Source organism: Panthera leo, chromosome A3, assembly GCF_018350215.1.
Source record: "Panthera leo isolate Ple1 chromosome A3, P.leo_Ple1_pat1.1, whole genome shotgun sequence".
Taxonomy (NCBI): domain Eukaryota; kingdom Metazoa; phylum Chordata; class Mammalia; order Carnivora; family Felidae; genus Panthera; species Panthera leo.
In genome coordinates, this window is record NC_056681.1 from 63,120,629 (window position 1) to 63,142,650 (window position 22,022).

At 38.2% G+C, this 22,022-nt stretch overlaps 1 protein-coding gene across 4 annotated transcripts in view; it reads right to left on the bottom strand.

The window, feature by feature from the left end:
- THADA (THADA armadillo repeat containing) overlaps positions 1-22,022 on the bottom strand; it is a 325,833-nt gene that overhangs the window by 213,522 nt on the left and 90,289 nt on the right. For all 4 annotated transcript variants that reach the window (XM_042932129.1, XM_042932128.1, XM_042932131.1 and 1 more), the window contains one exon: positions 12,257-12,348. In XM_042932129.1, coding sequence (XP_042788063.1) covers positions 12,257-12,348 — 92 coding nt within the window. The remainder of the gene's footprint in view (positions 1-12,256; positions 12,349-22,022) is intronic.

The window sequence follows — 22,022 nt, forward strand, 5'->3', positions numbered from 1 at the left end:
ATCTATCTGCAAGAAATAACCCTACATATTAAAACACTTTGTAAATAAAGATATTCACCACACCGCATACATTGAAAAAAATTAGCAAGGGGTCATCTGGGTGGCTCAGTTGGGTAAGCATCTGATTCTTGATTTGAGCTCAGGTCATGATCTCACACTTCAGGAGATCGAGTCCCATGTCAGGCTCTGCACTGACAGCGTGGAGCCTGCTTGGGATTCTCTGTCTCCCTCTCTCTCTCTTTCTACCCCTCCCTCCCTCACACACAGGCACTCTTTCTCAAAATAAATAACATTTAAAAAAAATTAGGAAAGAAATTGAATATTATAATAAGACAATTACCAAGTAAACTATGGTTTGTTCATTAAAGGAATGTTACTTTACATGCTAGAATGATTAATATTATACACAAAACCCCGAAAAATGATTCATTTCAATTTAATGAGGGGCAAAGGCAAGAAGAGATTTCTAGAGAAAGAAACCTCCATAGAAAATGCCATGGATCCCATGGAATTCAATTTTCTTGGGTGAGCCAAATGGTTTGCCAGTGCATGGCAGCACAGTTCTGAAGGCAATTAGGGCTGAAAACAAGCAAGTATTTAAGAATGGTATGTCCATCTGTGGAAAGGCCACAGCCAATAAATGATCATACGCCAACTGAAATACATTCTTCCCAAGACATAAATCTATTTACCTTCCCACTGAAACATTGTACTTCCACAATGATGAAAAACTGAAACCTATGCTATTGCAATATTAGTAACTAATCAAAAGAAGAGCATACCACTCCGAGAGAAATTCTCCTTTATTGCCCTAATGTGTTGAAGCTAATGGAAAAGTTGGTCAAGTTAAAGCAAAAAGGAAAAAGAGATGATGACTTGTGCTATGTTTCTGGGGAAAGCTGGGTCCTCACCACCTTTATTTGATAAGTCAGTGACACTGTTTTTTTAGCACAAAGAATTTCATTTCCGAATACATAGAGGGGAGGTGTATCAGTCACCAGTACTGCCTTAATGTTTAATGTTGATCTGAATCATTGATTGTTATATAAGATAGGACAAAAGAAGGCAGCAAGATAAAGAAATAGTCAGGTGAGATGTTCCCACCTAAATGTTAGAACAGAGAAGGGGAGCAAGAAGGGGTTTGTAGAGGCCACGTTTGAAGAGGGTGAGGAAGAGCTCACAGAAGCGAGGAAGAGGCAGGCAGGCTCCTCCCTAAGAGAGAGGAAGGGAGTTAACAGAGTACTTAAGGCTTTCCACCTTGCATTGCAGTTGAGTTGAGTCTTATCTCTTCAACTGTTCCTCAAATATTTAGATTATATTTTATAAATATCTGTACTCCTTTCAGTGCTCAAACCCTTTAACCTGGTAAGTATTTTTATTGAACAAATGATTAAAAAAAAATGTTGGGTTACCTAAACAGGCCACCAATTATAGAAATGAAACCAGTGGCCGAGGAGGGCTTTGACTGCAGGGGGTGAAAGAGAGGATCAGGGCGCCTGGGTGGCTCAGTCGATTGAGCATCCAACTTCGGCTCAGGTCATGACCTCGCAGTTTGATTTTAGAGGCCAAAAAAGTACATCAAAATACTACATTTGATTTAAATGAAATAGGGATTTTTGGTTACTAAATGAAAATAATTAGGTACCATTTCCAATTTAGAAAGATCATTTGACTTCACACCATTTGGCCTCACAATCACAAAATCAAGGTTGTAATATACAGGTCAAATTCCAAAGTGAATTCGAGTTTCAAATAAGAAACAGTGTTAGCATTCTGTCAGCTTGTTAGAGATCAGCCATGAACCAGGGAGACGTTTCACATTGCGGAGGAACATTTTCTGCCTTAGAAGTTGATTATATTGGGGGGCACCTGGGTGGCTCAGTCAGTTAAGCGTCTGACTTCCGCTCAGGTCATGATCTCACAGCTCATGAGTTTGAGTCCTGCATTGGGCTCTGTGCTGACAGCTCAGAGCCTGGAGCCTGCTTCTGATTCTGTGTCTCCCTCGCCCGCTCTGCTCTCTGTCCCTCCCCCACTCATGCTCACTCTCCCTCTCTCTCTAAGAATAAATAAGCATTAAAAAAAAGAATTTGATTATATTTTACTGGGAATCTCCATTTTAATGCTATACCACCATACTTTTTTCATGTGAAAAGACATATACTTTGTTCTTGAGTAAAATTTTTGTACTGCAACCTTGCTTACAGTATGAATTATATAGAATCACATAGCCAGACATACTTGTACTTCATATCTTTTTAAAATTACATGAAGGAATTGCATAAGTAAAAGAAAAAAGACTATGTTTTCCTATTAGGCTAAAACACTACACATATTTCTCTTCCTATTAAGCTGCTGTTCTTAATGTACATGCTTTCAAAGCTTTTGAAATAGCCTAGAAGAATGGAGCAGCAGACTTCATTAGTCACCTACTTAAAATTCATTCCCCCATCCCATCCTTCCTTTTAACAGTATTTGAGTTTGGTATGGTATATACCCTTCTCTGAGTAGTCATATGCTTCAGGGAAGACTGGCACCAACCCCAGACTCAACTGGAGAATCCTGATTAGTCTAAGATAATTATGGTGTATCCATTTCCCTTGTCAGGGATAAGTTGGGGCATGATAAGATGTTAACTCTGAACTATGGAAACCAATTTGACAATAAATTATATGTATGTATATATTAAAAAAAAAAAAAGATGTTAACTCTGACCAAAAAGATGTAAAGGGAAGTCTGCATGATGTGGGATTGAGAGTATGGGAAAGCATGTAAGAGGTGGTGGTGTCACTTTTAAAACCAGAGATGGACAAGACCACTGGATATTGTCCCTAGACACTGTTGCATCTAGATGTGATGGCTGGAACTGCAGCCATCTTGCAACCATGAAGGAAGCTTGCCTCAGGCCAATGTCATCACATCAAGGATAGCACAGCAAAAAAATGAAAAAATCTAGGTCTTTGATGGTATTATCAAGCTAGAATGAATCAATCCCCCTTAAAACTTCCTGGTTATATGTGAGATAATAACTTTTCCTTATTTAAATTTTGATTTTGGTTTTCTTTTACTTTCTTTTACTTGTAGTCAAAAGCATCCTAACTGCTACAAGTCTGAATTATTTCAAGTCTCTGTTTAAATATTAACAAGTGGAGGGGCGCCTGGGTGGCGCAGTCGGTTAAGCGTCCGACTTCAGCCAGGTCACGATCTCGCGGTCCGTGAGTTCGAGCCCCGCGTCAGGCTCTGGGCTGATGGCTCGGAGCCTGGAGCCTGTTTCCGATTCTGTGTCTCCCTCTCTCTCTGCCCCTCCCCCGTTCATGCTCTGTCTCTCTCTGTCCCAAAAATAAATAAAAAACGTTGAAAAAAAAAAATTTTAAATATTAACAAGTGGAGCTATAATCTGGGAAACGAGGGACAACAACAGAGTCTAGTGCTTAATTTACTAGTAAGACATACAGTCCAAAGGTAGAAAAGTCAGTTTCATGAGTGAATTCTAAAGCCTCACCTATTATATTTCAAAGCTGGTTACTATTCTGTTCCCCTCTTTCTATCTGTCCTCCCTACACACGCGCGCGCGCGCACACACACACACACACACACACACACTCTAATGGTTTGGAATTGACCCCACCCCCATACCAATGATCTAAGAAAATGGACACTGTCTTCTGACAAAATGGGAGAATATTCTAAATGTAGAATATAAAGTTCTCTTTCCCAAAGAGGCACTTTAAATATCAGAAGATCTGAAACAGTCTAAGATTATAAAGTTTTCATTGATTAATATTTATTGACTATCTACTATATGCTAGGATACTATTTTGAATTTTTATCTGACAACTTGGGATGAACTTATACTATACATAGCTGCAACTAAAACTAAGCTTTTCTGTTCCTGCCAAGATATATCTGAAACGAGTATCTTTCTTTCTCACAGACAGTGCTGCTCCTAATGATCTGAAACATGCATTCCACCTGCCATTATCAGTTGTCCCCATAGCAGTTGCCCCCAAACTATGTCTGATGGACACAAGACGGTAAAAGATGTTCTTTAAAAGAGAGAGGAAGACAGATTTACATGGTCAAATAATTTGGGGAAATACTGCATGTTATATCCCACTCTTGAAAATTCACAAAAAACATTATAGCACACAAAATGTCCTAACAGTCCTATAATAAATTTTTCTTCAATTCAAAGTTTCTGAAACTTACTTAACTCTAAAATCTATTTTTCACTAAATATCTTTCAGTATCTTGGGGAAATTAGTAATTCTTAAAACATAAGACATATGCCCCTCTAATATGGCCACTACTCAATTTAGAAATAATAAAAGGATGGGTTGCCTGAGTGGCTCAATCGGTTGAGTGTCTGACTTCAGCTCAGGTCATGATCTCGCGGTCCATGGGTTCAAGCCCCCCGTCGAGCTTTGTGCTGACAGCTCAGAGCCTGGAGCCTGCTTTGATTCTGTGTCTCCCTCTCTCTCTGACCCTCCTCCCTCTTGCTGTCTCTCTCAAAATAAATACACATTAAAAAAAATTACAAATAATAAAAAGAATAAATACTAAAACAACCACACCAAGCTAGAACTATGCTTTAACAATCTACAGAGACTACAAGTTATTCTTAAGTAACTCTCTTCCACAATCTTGCATCATATTCTCCAATCCTACCAGCCAGAGACACAGAAGTAATCTCTACTCAAATGATTCCAAAAACAATACTTTTATTATGGAATACTACAATACAAAAACTTCTAAATGATTCCTAATGTCATATACAATTCAAACTAGCCTCTTTAGCATATCTGTTTTACTCACTGACAAGCCCCAGAACCTAGTATAGTGCTTACAAGAGAGTAGGTGGTCAGTGAATATTTGCTTCAAGAATGAATGAATCAATCAATGAATCAATGAATATCTCCATGGCATCCTCCTCTCCACCTGTCCAAATCCTGCCCATCCTTTCAAGTGTAGACTAAGCCCTGACTCCTGCATGGAGCCCAACTCATCCTCCTCTGATCCCCTATCAATACTGGAGAGTTTGATACTCATTTTTCCTAAACCAGTTCACATGTTGGTTTTCTCTCAAAAAATGAACTCCCTGAAATCCAAGATTATGTTACAAACTATTTTTGTATATATTAGAGTGCCAAGGCTCGAAACTAAGTATTCAATGACAAAATTTTATTCATTATATTTCATTAAAAAATTCAGTGTGTGAGGTGCCTGAGTGGCTCAGTCAGTTAGGCATCTGACTCTTGATTTCAGCTCAGGTCATGATCTCATAGTCATGAGCTTGAACCCCGCTGGGCATGGAGTCTGCTTAAGATTCTCTCTCTCTCTCTCTCTCTCTCTCTCTCTCTCTCTCTGCCCCCCCCCCCCAGCTCACGCCCTCTCTCTCTCTCAAAAAAAAAAAAAAAAAAAAAATTTGGTGTGTAACAAGAATAACTGGAAATTCCTGGAATTTCTAAACCTATACACTACTAAAATCAGTATTTTATACGGACCAAGTTCTGAATAAAGAAAAAATGTTATCCAAGTTCTAAAGAAACTAGTCCCTCTGGCTTTAACCTCTTTGACTCCATTTTCTCATTTGGAAAATAGCTCTGTGGTATTTCTCTACAGGCACTGAATGAGCAACAAATACTGCTTGCAAACCCCCTGATAAAGGAAGACTTTATCTCATAGTCCTGGAAGCAATCCTGACGTCTTAAATTATGTAATCCTGGTATTACATTATATTAGTCTGGTTCATATAAAATGTAAGCTACAAAAATACCAAAGCTAAGAAAAAATATTTACTCATGCTTTTACTAAGATGCAGAGAGAGGATGCATGCATTGCCAAAATTCCATAGAACATGCTCAAACTAAAGCAACAATGCCTTAGTTATTAAAGAAGGCAATGGCCTGAAGCAGTACTTAGGAACAAAGATTACTTGGTCCATGCAAGAGTCAATATTTAAGAACACAATGACTAATTCCCACTTCAAGTTCATGAACATATTTCGTTTTAAGAGCTTCTTTTTGGTTAAAAATTTTATTTGTGGTTTTTCTACCTGTGATCCATGAACCTAAGAATGAACAAAAACTTGCAACATGAAACTCTCCAGTAGGCCAAAGTGTCAATGTAGACTTAATTCTGATTTTAAGGACTTCTCAACAAGGGTTACACAAGACTTGTACTTTACTTACTTTACTTCTTGGTCTCCAAAAATACTCATTTATCTACTCGGCCTAAAGAACCAGACTGAATGTTCTTGAACAACTGTGGAAAATGCATGAATGACACCTCCAGACCATATCAAAACACTGGGACTCTTAACTCAATTCCAGATTACTTGAATCCAAACTACCATTATTGTTGCCAATAGAAACTCCATTTATAAATAATCAGCTGGTTTTTTAAAAAATGTTCTAGTTGAGCTTACTATGAGCTAAAAGTAATCATTAGATTCATTTCCAGCACTAGCTGCGTGACCTTCAGCAAATCGCTCAACTTTTCCACACAATTTCCACCTTAGGTCGTCTCAAAGATAAAAACTAGTAACGGTTATTATTATCATTTTTTTCAAAAGATATGAATGAAAAATATAAGCACAGACTTGAAAAATTTAGGTTAAGCCTAGAAGACATCATAGCACAGGCAAGGATTATCACAAAACCCCCAAATCCTCTCCCTATAAGCACTGACCTATCATCAAATTCAAGAGGTGAATGTCTCACCGGCCACACGGATATCCTATTGAAGCAATTTAACTCGTCCCCTACTCACCAACCAGAAAACTAAGATTTCAACACTCCTGACTTTATAGTGTGACATTAGAAACCCTGTGACCTGCTCCTCCCTTACCTTGGTCTGTATGAAAATAGAGTATACGGCTCCCTAGGAAGGGAACATCCACGGGACAAAAGCACACAAAGCCTTCCACAGTGCACCACCACCATGAGGTCACATAGTTACCTCAAAACGAACTTCTCATTGGCCCTCTCCCACCTTTCCTCCTAAAAATCAACCTGCCACATGGGCAATGTGAGATTCTTGCTCCACACTGAGACCTTAGGTGAAGTGGCTCATTTCCCATAGTTTGACAATGTAAAATCTAAAGCCGGACGAACAAGGCGACTCACATTGCTCACGAGGGGCCATGTGTGTTGGTGTGTAAATCTGCACGCGCTCTGCAAAGGGAACTTGACTTGTGCTCTAGTTCTGCCACTTCCTGGCTCTCTGACCTCGGGCAAATAACTAAATCTCACCAACCTCAGTCTACTTCTCCATGAAGTTAGGATGATTATTCACTTTGTAGGGCTATGATGGAGGCTAAGTTAGTTACCCATAAAAGGCCCAGCCAGCCAAGCACACAAACAGGCACTGAAGATATGCTCCCCTCTTCCTTCTGCACCAGTGGAACAGAGACCTCAGCACAGGAGATAACTACAGATATTCTCCATTAGACTGTCCGCTTCCCCGTGGCCAAGTGCATGTCTGATTCATCTTTGGATCCCAGTGCCCAGCAGAGAGCCTGGCCCAGAGTAAACACATAATGAATGCTTTTTAAATGGAGAAAATGAGAATCCTTTGGGTCTGAGGATGTTAAGATTATCCTGGCCACAGTCAAAGAAAATTTTGATTTCCAGGTTGACCAAACAGGCGCTTGCTACAAACTATTATATAGTTCAAAGCAAATAAGCTATTCTGAATTCTAATAATTACATTCTCTAGAATATAAAAACCAAATTGCCCTACAGCTCTCAACTTTAGTTTTGAGAATCCAATTATTTCCTAAACAATGGAGTGGGTAACCACAGAAACTTGTGGAATCCCTTTTCCTAGAAAACATGAAGAACAAGAGAGAAGCCAGTCTGTTTGGAAACTGCTTTGAATTCTGTCTATAAGCAAAGACTGGACCAGATCAGATGCCCCTCAGAGGATCCTTCCAGACTGACACAACCAAGATATTAAGAGGAATAACTAAAATAATTCTTTGTAATTTACACCCAGGAAAGTAAAATAAATGCGGTTCTACATCTCCTAACAGAGTCATTTAAATTAATTTTTCATGGACCTAGTAAAGCTTTTACAAACACTTTCTTCTTAAATTGTACTAAACCATCCCAGGATACTAACTTAAATATGAGCTTTCTTTAATAAGGCAGAATAGAGATCATTATACTGAATAATACAAAAAACAAGATTATTCTTCTTTTGTTCCATTTTTCAACCCACCTATTTCCACGTACCCCAAATGTACTCATTTCCAAAGCTTTACAAGAAACACTACTTCCCCCAAATATTCCACTCAACTCTCCCATTAAGGATTCTCTAGTGCATCTATTACTCATGTCACATTGTACATTCGCTTATTACAAATTATCTTCAACTTGTATCTTTCACAGATAACAATTTCTGTTCCCTTAGCTAAAACATAAGCTCCTTTAGCAAGGTCCAAGTTTTATACTTCTCCTGTACTCCTCTGTTGTGTCAATAATGAATTCATGACAAATGCTAACAAATTCTCACTGGCTAAATGACTTAAAATGAAGACAGAAAGCAAGAGCTGTAGAATACGCTGAGACCAACGTGAAGCTTTTGCAAAACCTGGAAGTGTTCAGACTGCTACATATTGATATTTGTCATTTACCTGGGACTAGAATAGTTGAAGGTTAATACCACAGGGACTAAAGAGAAAGACCTAGAGTTAAAGATCACATTGGTTTAGCTCCTGCCCCGTACGGAAAGAGGAACCATCAAGGGTAGACCCCTCACAACACTGTAGATGGAGGCCATTTTGGAAAGCCCACCACACTCCCTGCATCACAGGGCTATGCAGGCTCTGCTTCTACGTAGGATCAAAGGTTCATCCAGTCAGGCCAAGTCAGTCAGGAGGTAATAAATAGAAAGGAAAGGAGATTTAGAAAATTAAAATGCTGTAAAATTATTTCAAAACAAGTGAAACTTAAGTGTTCTCATTCTTCATAATCCAAGGAACGCATCTAGAACAAGACTAAGGAGCTCTAGAGTCCCATCATTACGAGTGCACTCTACATACTTACAAATGGGGATGCAGAACCTTCTATTCCCTTCTTTACGTACGTAAAGGGAACTTCTCGTCCCCACTACAAGGCAGGTACTGTTCTAGGAACTGGGAATATAGCAGGTTACCAAACCACAATTCCAGTAACAATTACATAAAGCCTTAGCTTGGTATTTTACAGAAATAGGAGACCTCCAGGACAGTCCAAATCTCTTATCTTAGAGGAGAAAACCACGGCCCGGAAAGGTTAACTAATTTGTCTCAGTTGGTTATCGTGGCTACATGGCAACAAAGGCAGGAATAGAAACCAGATTTCTTATTTCTCCTCTCATAACAAAATTTACTTACTCATTAAGCAACTATTTCTGTGTGCCTGTTATATGCCACACATATGCTAGGTATACAAATGGGTAAGATACTGACTCTGTACTCCAAAATTTCACTATAATTCTAAGACGATGGGCCGAGTACTAGAATAGAAGTGGTAATAGAAAAAAAGCAACTCTGTCTCTAATTGTGTAGGACTTCCAACATTTTAAAAGAAATGAACTGTTAATCATTTGTTTTATCCCCACCACAGCCCTTTGAGGACAGGGCACAGATCTTATTATTCCCGTTACATAGATGGAGAAATTGAAGTACAAAGAGGATAAGGGAGTCTATTAAGGTCATCTCCAGTGGCAGCAAAATGCCTAGAAACCAAGTTTGTTTACCCCAAGATAGACATTTTTTCCCCACTAGATGGGAAAGGCAGATGTTCTTTTTATGACCAGTTGCCTTCTGACCAAGAACACACATCTGCAAGACGGTGTGCAGACCAATCTGTGGCTGTGAAAGTAGATTTAACTGGCCTGTGAGGTCTCATCAGCTGAGTGTAGTTATTCGATGGGCGAGTGACCCACCAACAAGACATCATTATTACTAGCATTCTGAAAGTGCCCATGATGTATACACAGAATAGGTGAGAAACGTTCTGCCCTCACGGAATTAATAGTGTAGGGAACAAGCTTATAAACATTTCAACAAAAAGTGATAGACTTAAACAAACTACAACTAGAACCACTACAAATAACAGCTAATCTAAGACACTAAAGGTTTTGCAGAGCAAATCCAGGGGATGCTTCCAGGAAATATACTCTTCAACAGTTAAACAGAGAACAGAAGCTCTGTATACATAATGATATATACCAATCTTCAGATTATTAAAGTAAAGGCTCTCACCAAGAATGTTCATCACATTTTTAAAAATTATTAATTTCTTAATTCCTTCATTTCACTTTTCAACTTTACTCAAAGCAATTATATGAATATTCCATTTCCATCTTTCTAGGAAAGTTACATATTTTGTAACCTTTCCTATTTAAGAAAAATGAATTTATAATGGCGGCTCCCATCAGCATGCCTTTGGCAAAAAGATTAAGGCAGGGTGGTTTCATTGTGTTATTCTTCCAAACTCCTTCAGATGTAACCTAAATGGAATGATGATTTTTCTCCTGTACATAGTAAAATCTGTGTACACATCCATGTATCACTCATTCTATAAAAAGTAAAATGTAAAAAAGCATTTCTTCATTGTCAAATTTAGTTTTAAACATTAATTTCACTTGTTAATTATCTCATATTTTACTTATGCTGTTATTTATTGATCACCGTCTCTTTTTTTTCATGTTTGTTTATTTTTGAGAGAGAGAGAGAGAGAGAGAGAGAGAGCGTGCGCACATGCACAAGTGGGGGAGGGGCAAACAGAGAGAGCAGGAGACATAGAATCTGAAGCAGTCTCCAGGCTGCGAACTGCCAGCCCAGAGCCCGACATGGGGCTCGAACCCACCAACTGAGATTATGACCTGAGCCTAATCAGACGCTTAACCAACTGAGCTACCCAGGTGCCCCTATTTATCACAATTTTATAACATGACCAAACTGTTTTAAACCTCAACACTTTAGAATTATTACAAAATAAAGAAAGCTAAGGAGAAAGAAATCTTAGTGATTTCAAACTAATGAGAAGAAGAATTTCTTTAGAAACCTACTAAATAGTAAAAATTGTAATCATCCTTTCAAAGGAATAATGTTAGCATTATTTTAAAAATACAACTTGATTAGAAAAAACAAAACTCTCTGGTATTTCCTGAATATACTCTGAGGATTCATACTTATAGCCAGTTGCCTTCTTTTTAAATATTTATTGAATTTCATAGGGCAATAAATAGCAATTTAAATGACAATTCAGAACTATCTGTAGGTTTCATTAGACTTACCAACAGTACATCATAAAATTATTCCATATTTTCTAATTCCTAAAACTCACTTCCATCACAAGAAAATATTTTAACAAATAACAGCTTAAAACCTAAATTAAAAATGTGATAATCAGCCTTTTTAGGGAGGAGAGGAACATGGCCAGGGTTATCTTCAGATCCTTAAGAGAAAGCACTGGGCCTAATTGGATCCTGAATGAAGTTAAGAAAGTAATTACACATGCAGCGACAGTGACATCTAGTGTCCGACCTTGCAAGCCGCTAGACTCCCATCAAATCCTAAAGGCTAAAGAAACAGTTATTCAAAACTTCTCTTCTTTAAAACCAACAAACGGAACTTGTGCATTGTATCTAAAGATACAACCCATTGTCAAAGTGTTTCTATAGGTTTCTTCCCAGACATTAAAAAAAAAAAATCTTAAGAGTAAAACATCTTAAAAAAAAAAACTGTAACACTAAAGCCCTAAAAAGTAAAAAGCACTGTTTACTCCATGTGGCCAACATCTACCTGGAACTGCTCCCCTTGGCTGCAGAGTTTAACGCAAAAATAATCTGGGACATGCTCTGATGGGTGTATCACAAACATTTAAACTTCCAGCTACAAAAGTAAAGATACTACACAAGTTAGTACGTGGTTAAAACATCAAGAAGAAACAATTTAGGACACTAAAGGAATACCTGAAGATGCAAAGAAAACAAAAAAATACTTTAGCTATTGCACTGAGAAACCAGCTCGACATTTCAGCCCATGCTACCCTGCCATATTTTTGTTGCTTTGAAAGGTCCACTTATTAAACAGTAGGTATTTTTGCCCAAGAGGTTAGAATTTGGCAGCTTAGGTTAATTTACTATAGTATTTTAATAGTTTTATGCTCTAGATGAATCCATAAAAGTAAGCAAATTTCCAAAAATTATTTTTGGCCAGGACAATATTTTGTAAAAAGTAAAGTTAGCGTTAGATGAAGCTTACCTATTTTTTTTGGAAAGTTCATCCTTTCCCCTTTTAACTCCAAATATTCTTGTGATCAAGGTACTGAAAAGAAGTGTGGATGAATTTCTCACCTAATGTAAAAATAAACGCACAATAAGGATTAAGAAATGTACATGGCATGAAACCAACATGTACAATGTTCAAACTTGATATTCAAAGTCATTACCCAACTGGCTAGTGTGGGGCTAAACAAAATATGGTTTGTGTTCATGAAATAATTTTCAAAAACTACATAGTAACTGACTCCATGACTTCCTCTTACATTAAGCTCCGCAATCCAACCACACGCACATAACACGGCCCTTGCCTATACTTCTAACATTACCACCAATTGTTTTCAATATCTCTTTGTACTTGTATCATCAAATAACACTTTCTTTTAAAAAAATTCATTTTCCCATATCCTTTCTGACAATGATTATCCCCTTAAAGAGCTCAGCTCTTTCCATTCATTTTCTGTATGGGATATATTTACTTATGGGATATCCCATTTACCTATGGGATATATTCATAAGACCTAACTCAATCCACATTATTAAGATGGCCAAGAAAATATTTAATATCCAAAATGTTGTTTATTAACCCTACAATGTAGTAATCTAATAAATTTTAACCCTAAAATTATCTGAGACAACGGGTTGATAAAAATAAGAGGATGAAACTATCATTAATAAACATAAATCATTTCTCCAAAATGATAATAATAGATATCTCTATTCTAAACCAGTGTGTCAAGATGTTGTTTTGCTGGATTATAAACATGTCTTGGGGCACCTGGGTGGCTCAGTTGGTTAAGTGTCCAACTTTGGCTCAGGTCATAAAATCTCGCGGTTCCTGAGTTCAAGCCCCACGTCGGACTGTCTGCCGTCAGCACAGAGCCTTCTTTGCATCCTCTGTCTCCCTCTCTCCCTCTCCCCTCCTCTGTGTGCACGCGTATGCATGCTCACTCTCTTTCTCTCTCTCAAAAATAAATAAACATCACAAAAAAAATGTGTTAATGTCTGAATGCCACGGCATATTGGGCTTCCTCAATTACCTTGCCAAATCCGAGCAGAGATGTATAAATACGTACTGACTTCCCTACAATATGTAAGGCACTATACCAGCATCATGGAGAATATCTAGAAATAGAAGACACACTTACAGCCAACACAGAGCCTACATTCTAATGAGATAGGTGTCATAATCATGTGGTATGTTTAAACAGCAACATAAGAGGAAAGGCAATTCAAAGTAACACTTTTAGACTTAGACTGACTTAGAAAATAGCCCTCTAAAACCACTACAGTAGGGGTCACAAACTCAGATGTCCACAGGAACCAGTGAGTGACAGGAGCAGCACAGGACTAGGTCTAATGCAGTCACTATTCAGCTTTCACTGAGTAGCATGAGGGAATGTAAGCCCAGTGTTGCCAGATCTGCTTTTTTAAGAGAAGCCAGAAAACCCAGTTTTTATGTGAAATCCATTATTTTGAAATGTTGGCAACAGATTAAAGGGGGGGAAAAAAAACCACTGAGGAGGCCAAATAAAACACAGTTGTAGGCTAGATTTGACCTATCAGCCATCGGTTTGCAACCTCTCCTCTAGAAGCCCAAGACTGACTCAATTCATGCATGGTAACTCTAAAAGTAGACTATAATTCACACCAAAGTGGTATAATTTATAACAATATTGCAATAAAACCCTAAAATTGGATAAATTCACTTATGTTCATTCCACAGTCAACAAACATTCATGAAGACACTACTATGTGCCCTAACCAATATCCCCGAACAACAAATCTATCCTGTTACACTGTCAACATGGCCTCTGGCCTATCTCAGATCTTGATTATCTCTTACCTCATCTGTTGACTTAGTGCTCAAAGACTCTTGGGTTTAAGATGACTTGATGAAGTCACATAAAAACCCTGTCTCCTCTCAGGAATCACACAAAAACATAAAAAGAAAAACAGGAGCACAAATTCCATTCTGCCCTGAACAAAACTTTCTAAGAAAAGCTGTTAGATGTAGTGTAGATGCAAAAGCTAAAACAGGAGTTCCTGGAGATGAAAGAGGATGCCTGCCCTTAATCAAAACTTTGTTTTACAAAGTGTTTTACAAAGTGAATGGGTACCCCCAGAAAGAAAACCCCTTTGTGTGATTCCATGGGCTTGACGCAGGAGACAGTCTTTCTGTAATATTAAGATGGATCTGAGGGTTCCAGTAGTAGTACTCTGATTCATTCATTATCAAGTTCCCTCATTAGCAGCCAATAATCGTCATTGCCTATTCCAGTAGGTGTAGCAAAATGGTGATTGATATTCTACCATTAATTAGCTATACTTTTCAGAAAAATAAAGTTTTCCTTCATCAGCTCTTTGATTACCCTGTTACTCGGTTACTACAGAATCATTTCCATAAATTTACCAGTTTGCAGGATAATGGGTTCATGCCATGGCAGCCCCCAAAGGTCACCAAATCATGATCTTTTAAGCCATTAATAAAATTAATTTTCCTTCTACTCAGATATGATCCACATACCATAAAATTCACCACGTTAAAGGGTACTAACTATTCAGTGGTTTTTACTACATTCGCAACATAGGAAACTACCACCACTACCTAATGCTGCAATATTTTCATCACTGCAAAATGAAACCCTATACACATTAGTAGTCATCACGCACCCTCCCACACTAGGCAAACACTAATCTACTTTCTGTCTCTATGGATTTACCTATTCTGGACATTTCATATGCACGTGATGACGTAACATGCAGCCTCTTTTGTCTAGCTTAGCTGCTCTCAAAGTTCACTCATGTTGTAACATGTATCAGTATGTAATCCCTTTTCATGGCCAAATAATATGCCATTGTATGGATATACCACATTTTTAAATCCACTCATCATTTGACGAACATTGGGGTTGTTTCCATTTTCTGGCTAGTATGGATAATGATGCTATGAACACTCATATACGAGTTGTTGCCTGAACGTGTTTTCATTTCTTTTGGGTATATACATAGAAATGGTATTGCTGAGCCATATGGTAGAAAGAGTAGGCAGTTAGTTAGACATGAGCTGGAGGCAAAGGCAGTGATAAAGAGGCGACACATTAGAAGCCTGAGGGCACAACATCCTGACTTTGTGGCTTCCAACACCCTAGGGCTTACAGACCAAGAGCCACAGGTGCAGAACATGCACTCTCATCCTCAACCTCTACCCCATGGTAACATATGGCCTCATTATATTTACCTTGCGGTGTTGACCCACCTCCCTGCCCACCCCTGTGGCAGAAGATGGTCTTGACAGTTCTGGCAAGAACCCTGTAGGGTCAAAAACTACCCCTCCCAACAAGTAGGAGTACTTTAGATGACTGGAAACAACCTCAGCTGGAGACAACCCTAGCTATGACCCATAACCTACACAAACATAAAAAGACACTCCTAACCCCAGTACAGTTGCCACCTCTGGGCCTGTCCACTCTCTCACTTCAAGAGTGTAATGTTCTTGATAAACTGCTTTGTGCTTGCCACTTTCCTTCTGGCTGTCTTTATTCAAGTGTGGATCCTCACATAAATCTTTTGTGGGGAACCCAAGACCCAAGACCTCCATTCACACAATGCATACTCTCCCATTGGTAACCGTAACTCTACGTTAACCTTTTGAGAACCTGACAAAGAGGTAGTACCATTTTACATTTGCACCGGCACTGTATGAGGGTTCTGATTTCACCAATTCTCCAAATGCTCCCCAATAACTGTTACTGTCCATCTTTTTTATTGTAACTATTCTAAGTGGGTGTGAAATGGTATCTTACTACGATTTTGATTTGCATTTCCCTAGTGATTAATGATGTTAAGCATCTTTTCATGTGCTTATTGTACATTTACGTACCTTTTCTGGAGAAAGGTATTCAAGTTCTTTGCCCAATTTTTAACCAGTTTGCCTTTTTATCATTGAGTTTTAAGAGTTCTTTATACATTTTATATGCTAACCAAATATCAGATACATGATTTGCAGATATTTTCTCCCAGTCAGTTGTCTTTTCATTTTCTTGGTGGTATCCTTTGAAACACTGGCATTTTAAATTTTGATCAAGTCTAACATTCTTCTTTTGCTGCTTATGCTTTAAGTATCATATCTAAGAAACTGTTACCTAATCCAAGGTCACAAAGATTGACAGTTAATATTTTCTTCTAAAAGTTTCATCATTGGGGCACCTGGATGGTTCAATCGATTGACTCTTGATTTTAGCTCAGGTCATGATCCCAGGGTTGTGGGATCCAGCCCCTCATCCACGAGGGGCTTCTGCTCAGCGTGGAGCCTCGTAAGACTCTCTCTCTCTCTCTCTCTCTCTCTCTCTCTCTCTCTCTCTCTCACGAGGGGCTTCTGCTCAGCGTGGAGCCTCTTAAGACTCTGACTCTCTCTCTCTCTCTCTCTCTCTCTCTCTCTCTCTCCGTCCCTCCCCTCTCCCCTGCTCATGTGCTCTCTCTCTCTCTCTAAAAATTAATTAATTAATTAATTAAGGAGTTTGATCTATTTTGAAATTTTTTAATATGGTATAAGATAGGATGCAAATTCATTCTTTTACAGGTATATATGCAGCTGTCCTGGTACCATTTGCTGAACAGACTATTCTTTCCCCCACTGAAATGTCCTTTTTACTAAATGTTAGGTTTTATTTCTGGACACTTAATTCTATTGTATTGATTTATAAATGTCTTTCCTATGCCAGTACCACATTATCTTGATTACTGTTGCCTTTATTGTAAGTTTCAAAATTTGGGCATGTGAGTCCTCTGTTGTTGTTTTTTTTTCAAGATTGTTTTGGCTAGTCTGAGTCCCTTGCATTTGCATCTGAATTTTACAATCACTTTGTCAATTTCTGCAAAAAACTCCAATAGGATTTTAACAGAGACTGTATTGTATCTGCAGATCAATTTGGGGAGTATTGCCATCTTAACAATATTAATGAAGTCTTCCAGTCCATGAACATGAAATATCTTTCCATTTATTAGACCTTTTTCAATTTCTTTCAAAAATGTTTTGTAATTTTCAGTGTACAAGTCTTACACTTCTTTTGTTAAATGTATTCCTAAGTATTTTATTCCCTTTGAGGCTATTACAAATGGAATTGTTTTCTTAATTTCATTTTTTTAATGTTTATTTATATTTGAGAGAGAGAGAGAGAGAGACCGTGTGTGAGCAGGGGATGCTCAGAGAGACAGGGAGACACAGAATCTGAAGCAGGCTCCAGGCTCTGGGCTGTCAGCACAGAGCCCGATGCAGTGCTCGAATTCATGAATCATGAGATCACGACCTGAGCCAGAGTCAGACACCTAACTAACCAACTGAGACATGCAGGTGCCCCTTTAATTTCATTTTTGGATTATTCATTGCTAGTCTATAAAACTACAATTGATTTTTGTATGTTACTCTTGTATCCTACAACCTTGATGAATTTGTTTGTTAATGGTTAATTAATTAATGGTTGTGTGTGTGTGTGTTCTTAGGATTTTCTATATACTGTATATGATTACATCACTGAAAAATAGCGATAGTTTTGCATCTTTCTTTCTAATCTTGCTGATTTTTATTTCTTATTCTTGTCTAACTGCCCTACCTACAACTTCTAGTACAATGTTGAACAGATGTGCCAGAGTTGATACCCTTGTCCTATTCCTGATCTTAGGAGGAAAGCTTTTTTTAGTCTTTCACCATTGAGTATGTTATTAGCTATGGGTTTTCCATTGATACCCATTGTCAGGTTGAGAAAGTTCCCCTCCATTCGTACTTTATTGAGTATTTATAACAAGAAATGGTGTTGGGATTTCCGCATCTGCTTAAATGACCATATGGTTTTATCCACTAGTCTATTCATAGGGGGTACTATATTGATTTTCATATGTTGAAAATATATACTCTATATTCTAAATGTGTAGAAGTAATATAGCACAACATTAAAAACAATTACTGTAAATATAGACCAAAATAACTAGCATGGAAGACACTACTTGTTACTTAAGACAGAAGAGCGTCCCTATGTTTCTGTGCTGTAGGTAGTATAATAGTTCCAGGACATCTGTGTAAAGTACTCCTTTTATTTTCCAATATTTCATCCATATTTTCTGGCCTTCTCCACTATAAAGCTAATTAAGGAGGGAAAGTACATAGAAGTACAATTGAAGGAGAGGTGATGACTGACAAACTGCATTACCAACTCCTAAATCATTGTTAGTAGATACGAATATGCATCATTGATATATCCATGTGGGTAATGAAAAAGGTCATTATCAGCACTAATATATTTTGGAAAGATCATCATAGTAACGACAATGAAAACATGTCCTATTTGGGAAGGATGGATCAAGGAGAATACAAGTAAAAAAAGAGAGTAACAACAGAAAAAAGTAGTAAAGTTAAAAATGGAGAGAACAGAATGGTTGCCAAATAACTTCAGCTATAGTCAATTCTTATCATAAGGAAAATACCAGAAAACCTTCCTGTTTTCTTACCTCCTTCCCCATCAAGCCCTGAACACAGTGTTGATAAAGATTTGATATTCAGCTACAAACTGACAACTGCTATCAGTTTTTCCCTTCTATTCATTAAGTATATATACTTTTTTTTTCCTTTCTAGCATGAAAAGGCTAACCATACAGTCTTGTGTAAAATATAGGAGGGTTAGGCAAAGGAAAAGAAAATTAGGTTTCACAAAGCAGTGTGTGTGTGTGTGTGTGTGTGTGTGTGTGTCTGTGTGAGAGAGAGAGAGAGAGAGAGAGAGAGAGAGGCGGGGGGAAAGAGAGAGAGAGTCTGTAGAAGTGTGCATGCATGTATATATGTTTATGTGTAGACAATACATTTTTCTTATATATGTATGGCTTTACTTATATAACATAAATGCCCCCTTGACAAATAGTTTTAAAATATAAATGCACAGCCTATTATGTGCAATCACTAAGTGGTACAGTCATTTATACACCATACACCTTCACCCTTAATAGACGGTCACATCCCTGACAATGGGATCTGCATACAATATAAAATATTTTGTGTAGTGTACATGGTACCAGTTTATAGTAGAAAGAAATACTCTGTGAAAAAAATGAAATGAGATTTGGTTCTAATTTGCCTTTCATCACTTCTTAGCCATGTGACTTTGAAGAAGACACTTAAAACTTTAGGTCATAAATCCCTCATCTGTAATCCAGGAAAGCTGTACTGAGATTTCTGGGCCTATGATTAAGGGGAGGGCCAGCCAAGTTCTGGAGTTCATGGTGACCTCGTTCCAAAAGAGTGAGACAAAGGAAGAGACTCAGAACTTCCACCCATCCATATACCACCTATGCAAGACTTTTTTAAAAAAATTTTTTAATGTTTATTTATTTTTGAGAGACAGGGAGACAGACCAGAGCGTGAGAGGGGGAGGGGTGGAAAGAGGGAGACACAGAATCCGAAGCAGGCTCCAGGCTCTGAGCTGTCAGCACAGAGCCCAACACGGGGCATAAACCCACTGACCATGAGATCATGACCTGAGCCAAAGTCAGACGCTTAACCAACTGAGCCACCCAGGCGCCCCTGCATGATCTTTTTATTTTCTTTTTAAGTACTTTCCTGTGAGTAAAGCTCCATGCCAAGGCATGCAGTGTAATGTAGAGCATGGCTAGGTTTAAGCACCACACAGTCTTCAGCCTGGCAACCTTGGGGCAAACTCACAACTATCAGAGAGCCTGGACATGCTGGTGCCAACAGAGGCACAAAGTATACATGGCTGTGCTACTGGGAAGATCCGAAAGACTCCTTTTCCCCCTCTGGGCCAGAGCTGGCCTGAGGTAAGCAACTAAAGACATACCAGATAGAAATATAAACTCAGTGTGGGTCTTAGTAGGATGCCAAAATGGCATACTCGGTAGAGTTTCTGGGCAAGCTGGAAAGACGAGTTACCTGCCCTGCAATGACGGTGTGACGATGCAGGGAAAGAAGATCAGGTTTTCCAGTCACTGAACTAAAAAAAAAGGGAATGCTCAGAAATACCTCAGTGTGTGTGTGTGTGTGTGTGTGTGTGTGTGTGTGTGTGTGTGTATGGAACTATAAATTACTCTCACCTATATTTTTAACTTAACTAGCTTCATCTCCAAAATACATGTCAAAGATCATCACATATCACCATTTTTACTAATATTTTTCCATTCTGAGCCATCATCATGACTTGGCAAAACTATTACAACAGCTTCCTGATTAGTCTTCCTCCTTCTCTCTTGCCACCTTACAATTGAGTCTCCATTTTTAACTGCATCAATCAGATGCCATCACTCCCCTACTGTGAAACTCTCTCATGAAGGATTTTTCAACAGCAGTAGGAGCCACAATTTGAAACCCGAGGTCTGTTCCAATTATACCCATAGAGGCTGTAGAACATCCGGACATTTCCAGACTCAGATGAGACACTGTATCACAGGGCATGGGAACTGCCTTCTCTTGCAGTTGCCCAAAGGTTATGCCAACATGTGCCCCAACGGTTAATCTTTGGCCAGTAAGAGAGAGGAGATGGAACTGTTCCAAGAGGTGGTAGTTTCACATGGCCCGGTTAGAAGATGTATCACATGACCAGACGACTAGCTTGGTTTTCCTGCAAAGTCAAGGCCTGCTTAGTAATAATGTCTTTCCTCTTTCCTTGTCTCACCTTCCCTTTTTCCTTCATTCCTGCTGCTTTGGATTTGTGCCACTCAATAAAACCTTAGCACCTAGAATATAGTTCCAGCTCTGTTTCCTAAGTAACAGGGCCAAAAACCTATAAGGTAGGTAAAATGAACCTTCTCTGTATTCCTCTAACACCAAAAACTTTCCCCTATAATAGCCCAGATTCTGGAGTCAGACAGATAATAGTTGTGTGTTCTTACACAAAGTTATTTTGCCTTCCTGAGCCTTGTTTTCCTTTTCTGTAAATGACTGTAATAACAGAATCTACTTTGCAAGGCTGTTCTGAGCATTAACTGAGATTATCAAGGTAAATGATGCCAGGCACACAGAAAATCCTCAATAAAACAGACATCATTATGATCATGTCTTATTTATCCTTGTATTTCTAGTGTTTAACATATCATCTGCAACACAGTAGATGTGCTTAATGCTAATCTGTTTACAATACCTTTCCCCTGTATTTTAAAAATGCACAAGGGATGGCAAAGATCAAAAAATTTGTATGGTCTCAATACATAGGATTGAGGAATCTGTAAACAAAAAATAAAATTATACATGAATGCTTGTTGGAAAACATTCCTTTACTGCAAAATTAAAATTAAGTTAATTTTACTTGTGTTTTCCTCTGCAACATGGAAAAACAGTTAGGTCCAAAGTACAAATGTAGTCACATTTAGGCACAAGATATATTCTTGAAAAGATGTGCACAAATTAGGTTTCAGTAAATTAAACCACATTTCACATGCATTCAGGAAAAACCACTCTGTAAATGACTTCAACAGAGAATGCTGTGGTAGGTTGTTTTAAACTGTTATACATTTCAATTGTCCTAAAATGAAGCCCTCTTCATGTTCATTGATTATGTTGATTTATAATTTTGGCATATCTTAGATTAAGTTTTTATAAGAAAAAAAGGCTAACAATCAATATATTAAAGTCACAGTACTGATCATTAGAGCTATGATGTTTATTTTCTCAAGTACAGCAAACTGAATAGAACCAAAAAGATCCCTTCATCACCAGTGTTAGTAAGGAATATCCCCCCCCCCCACATAAAACT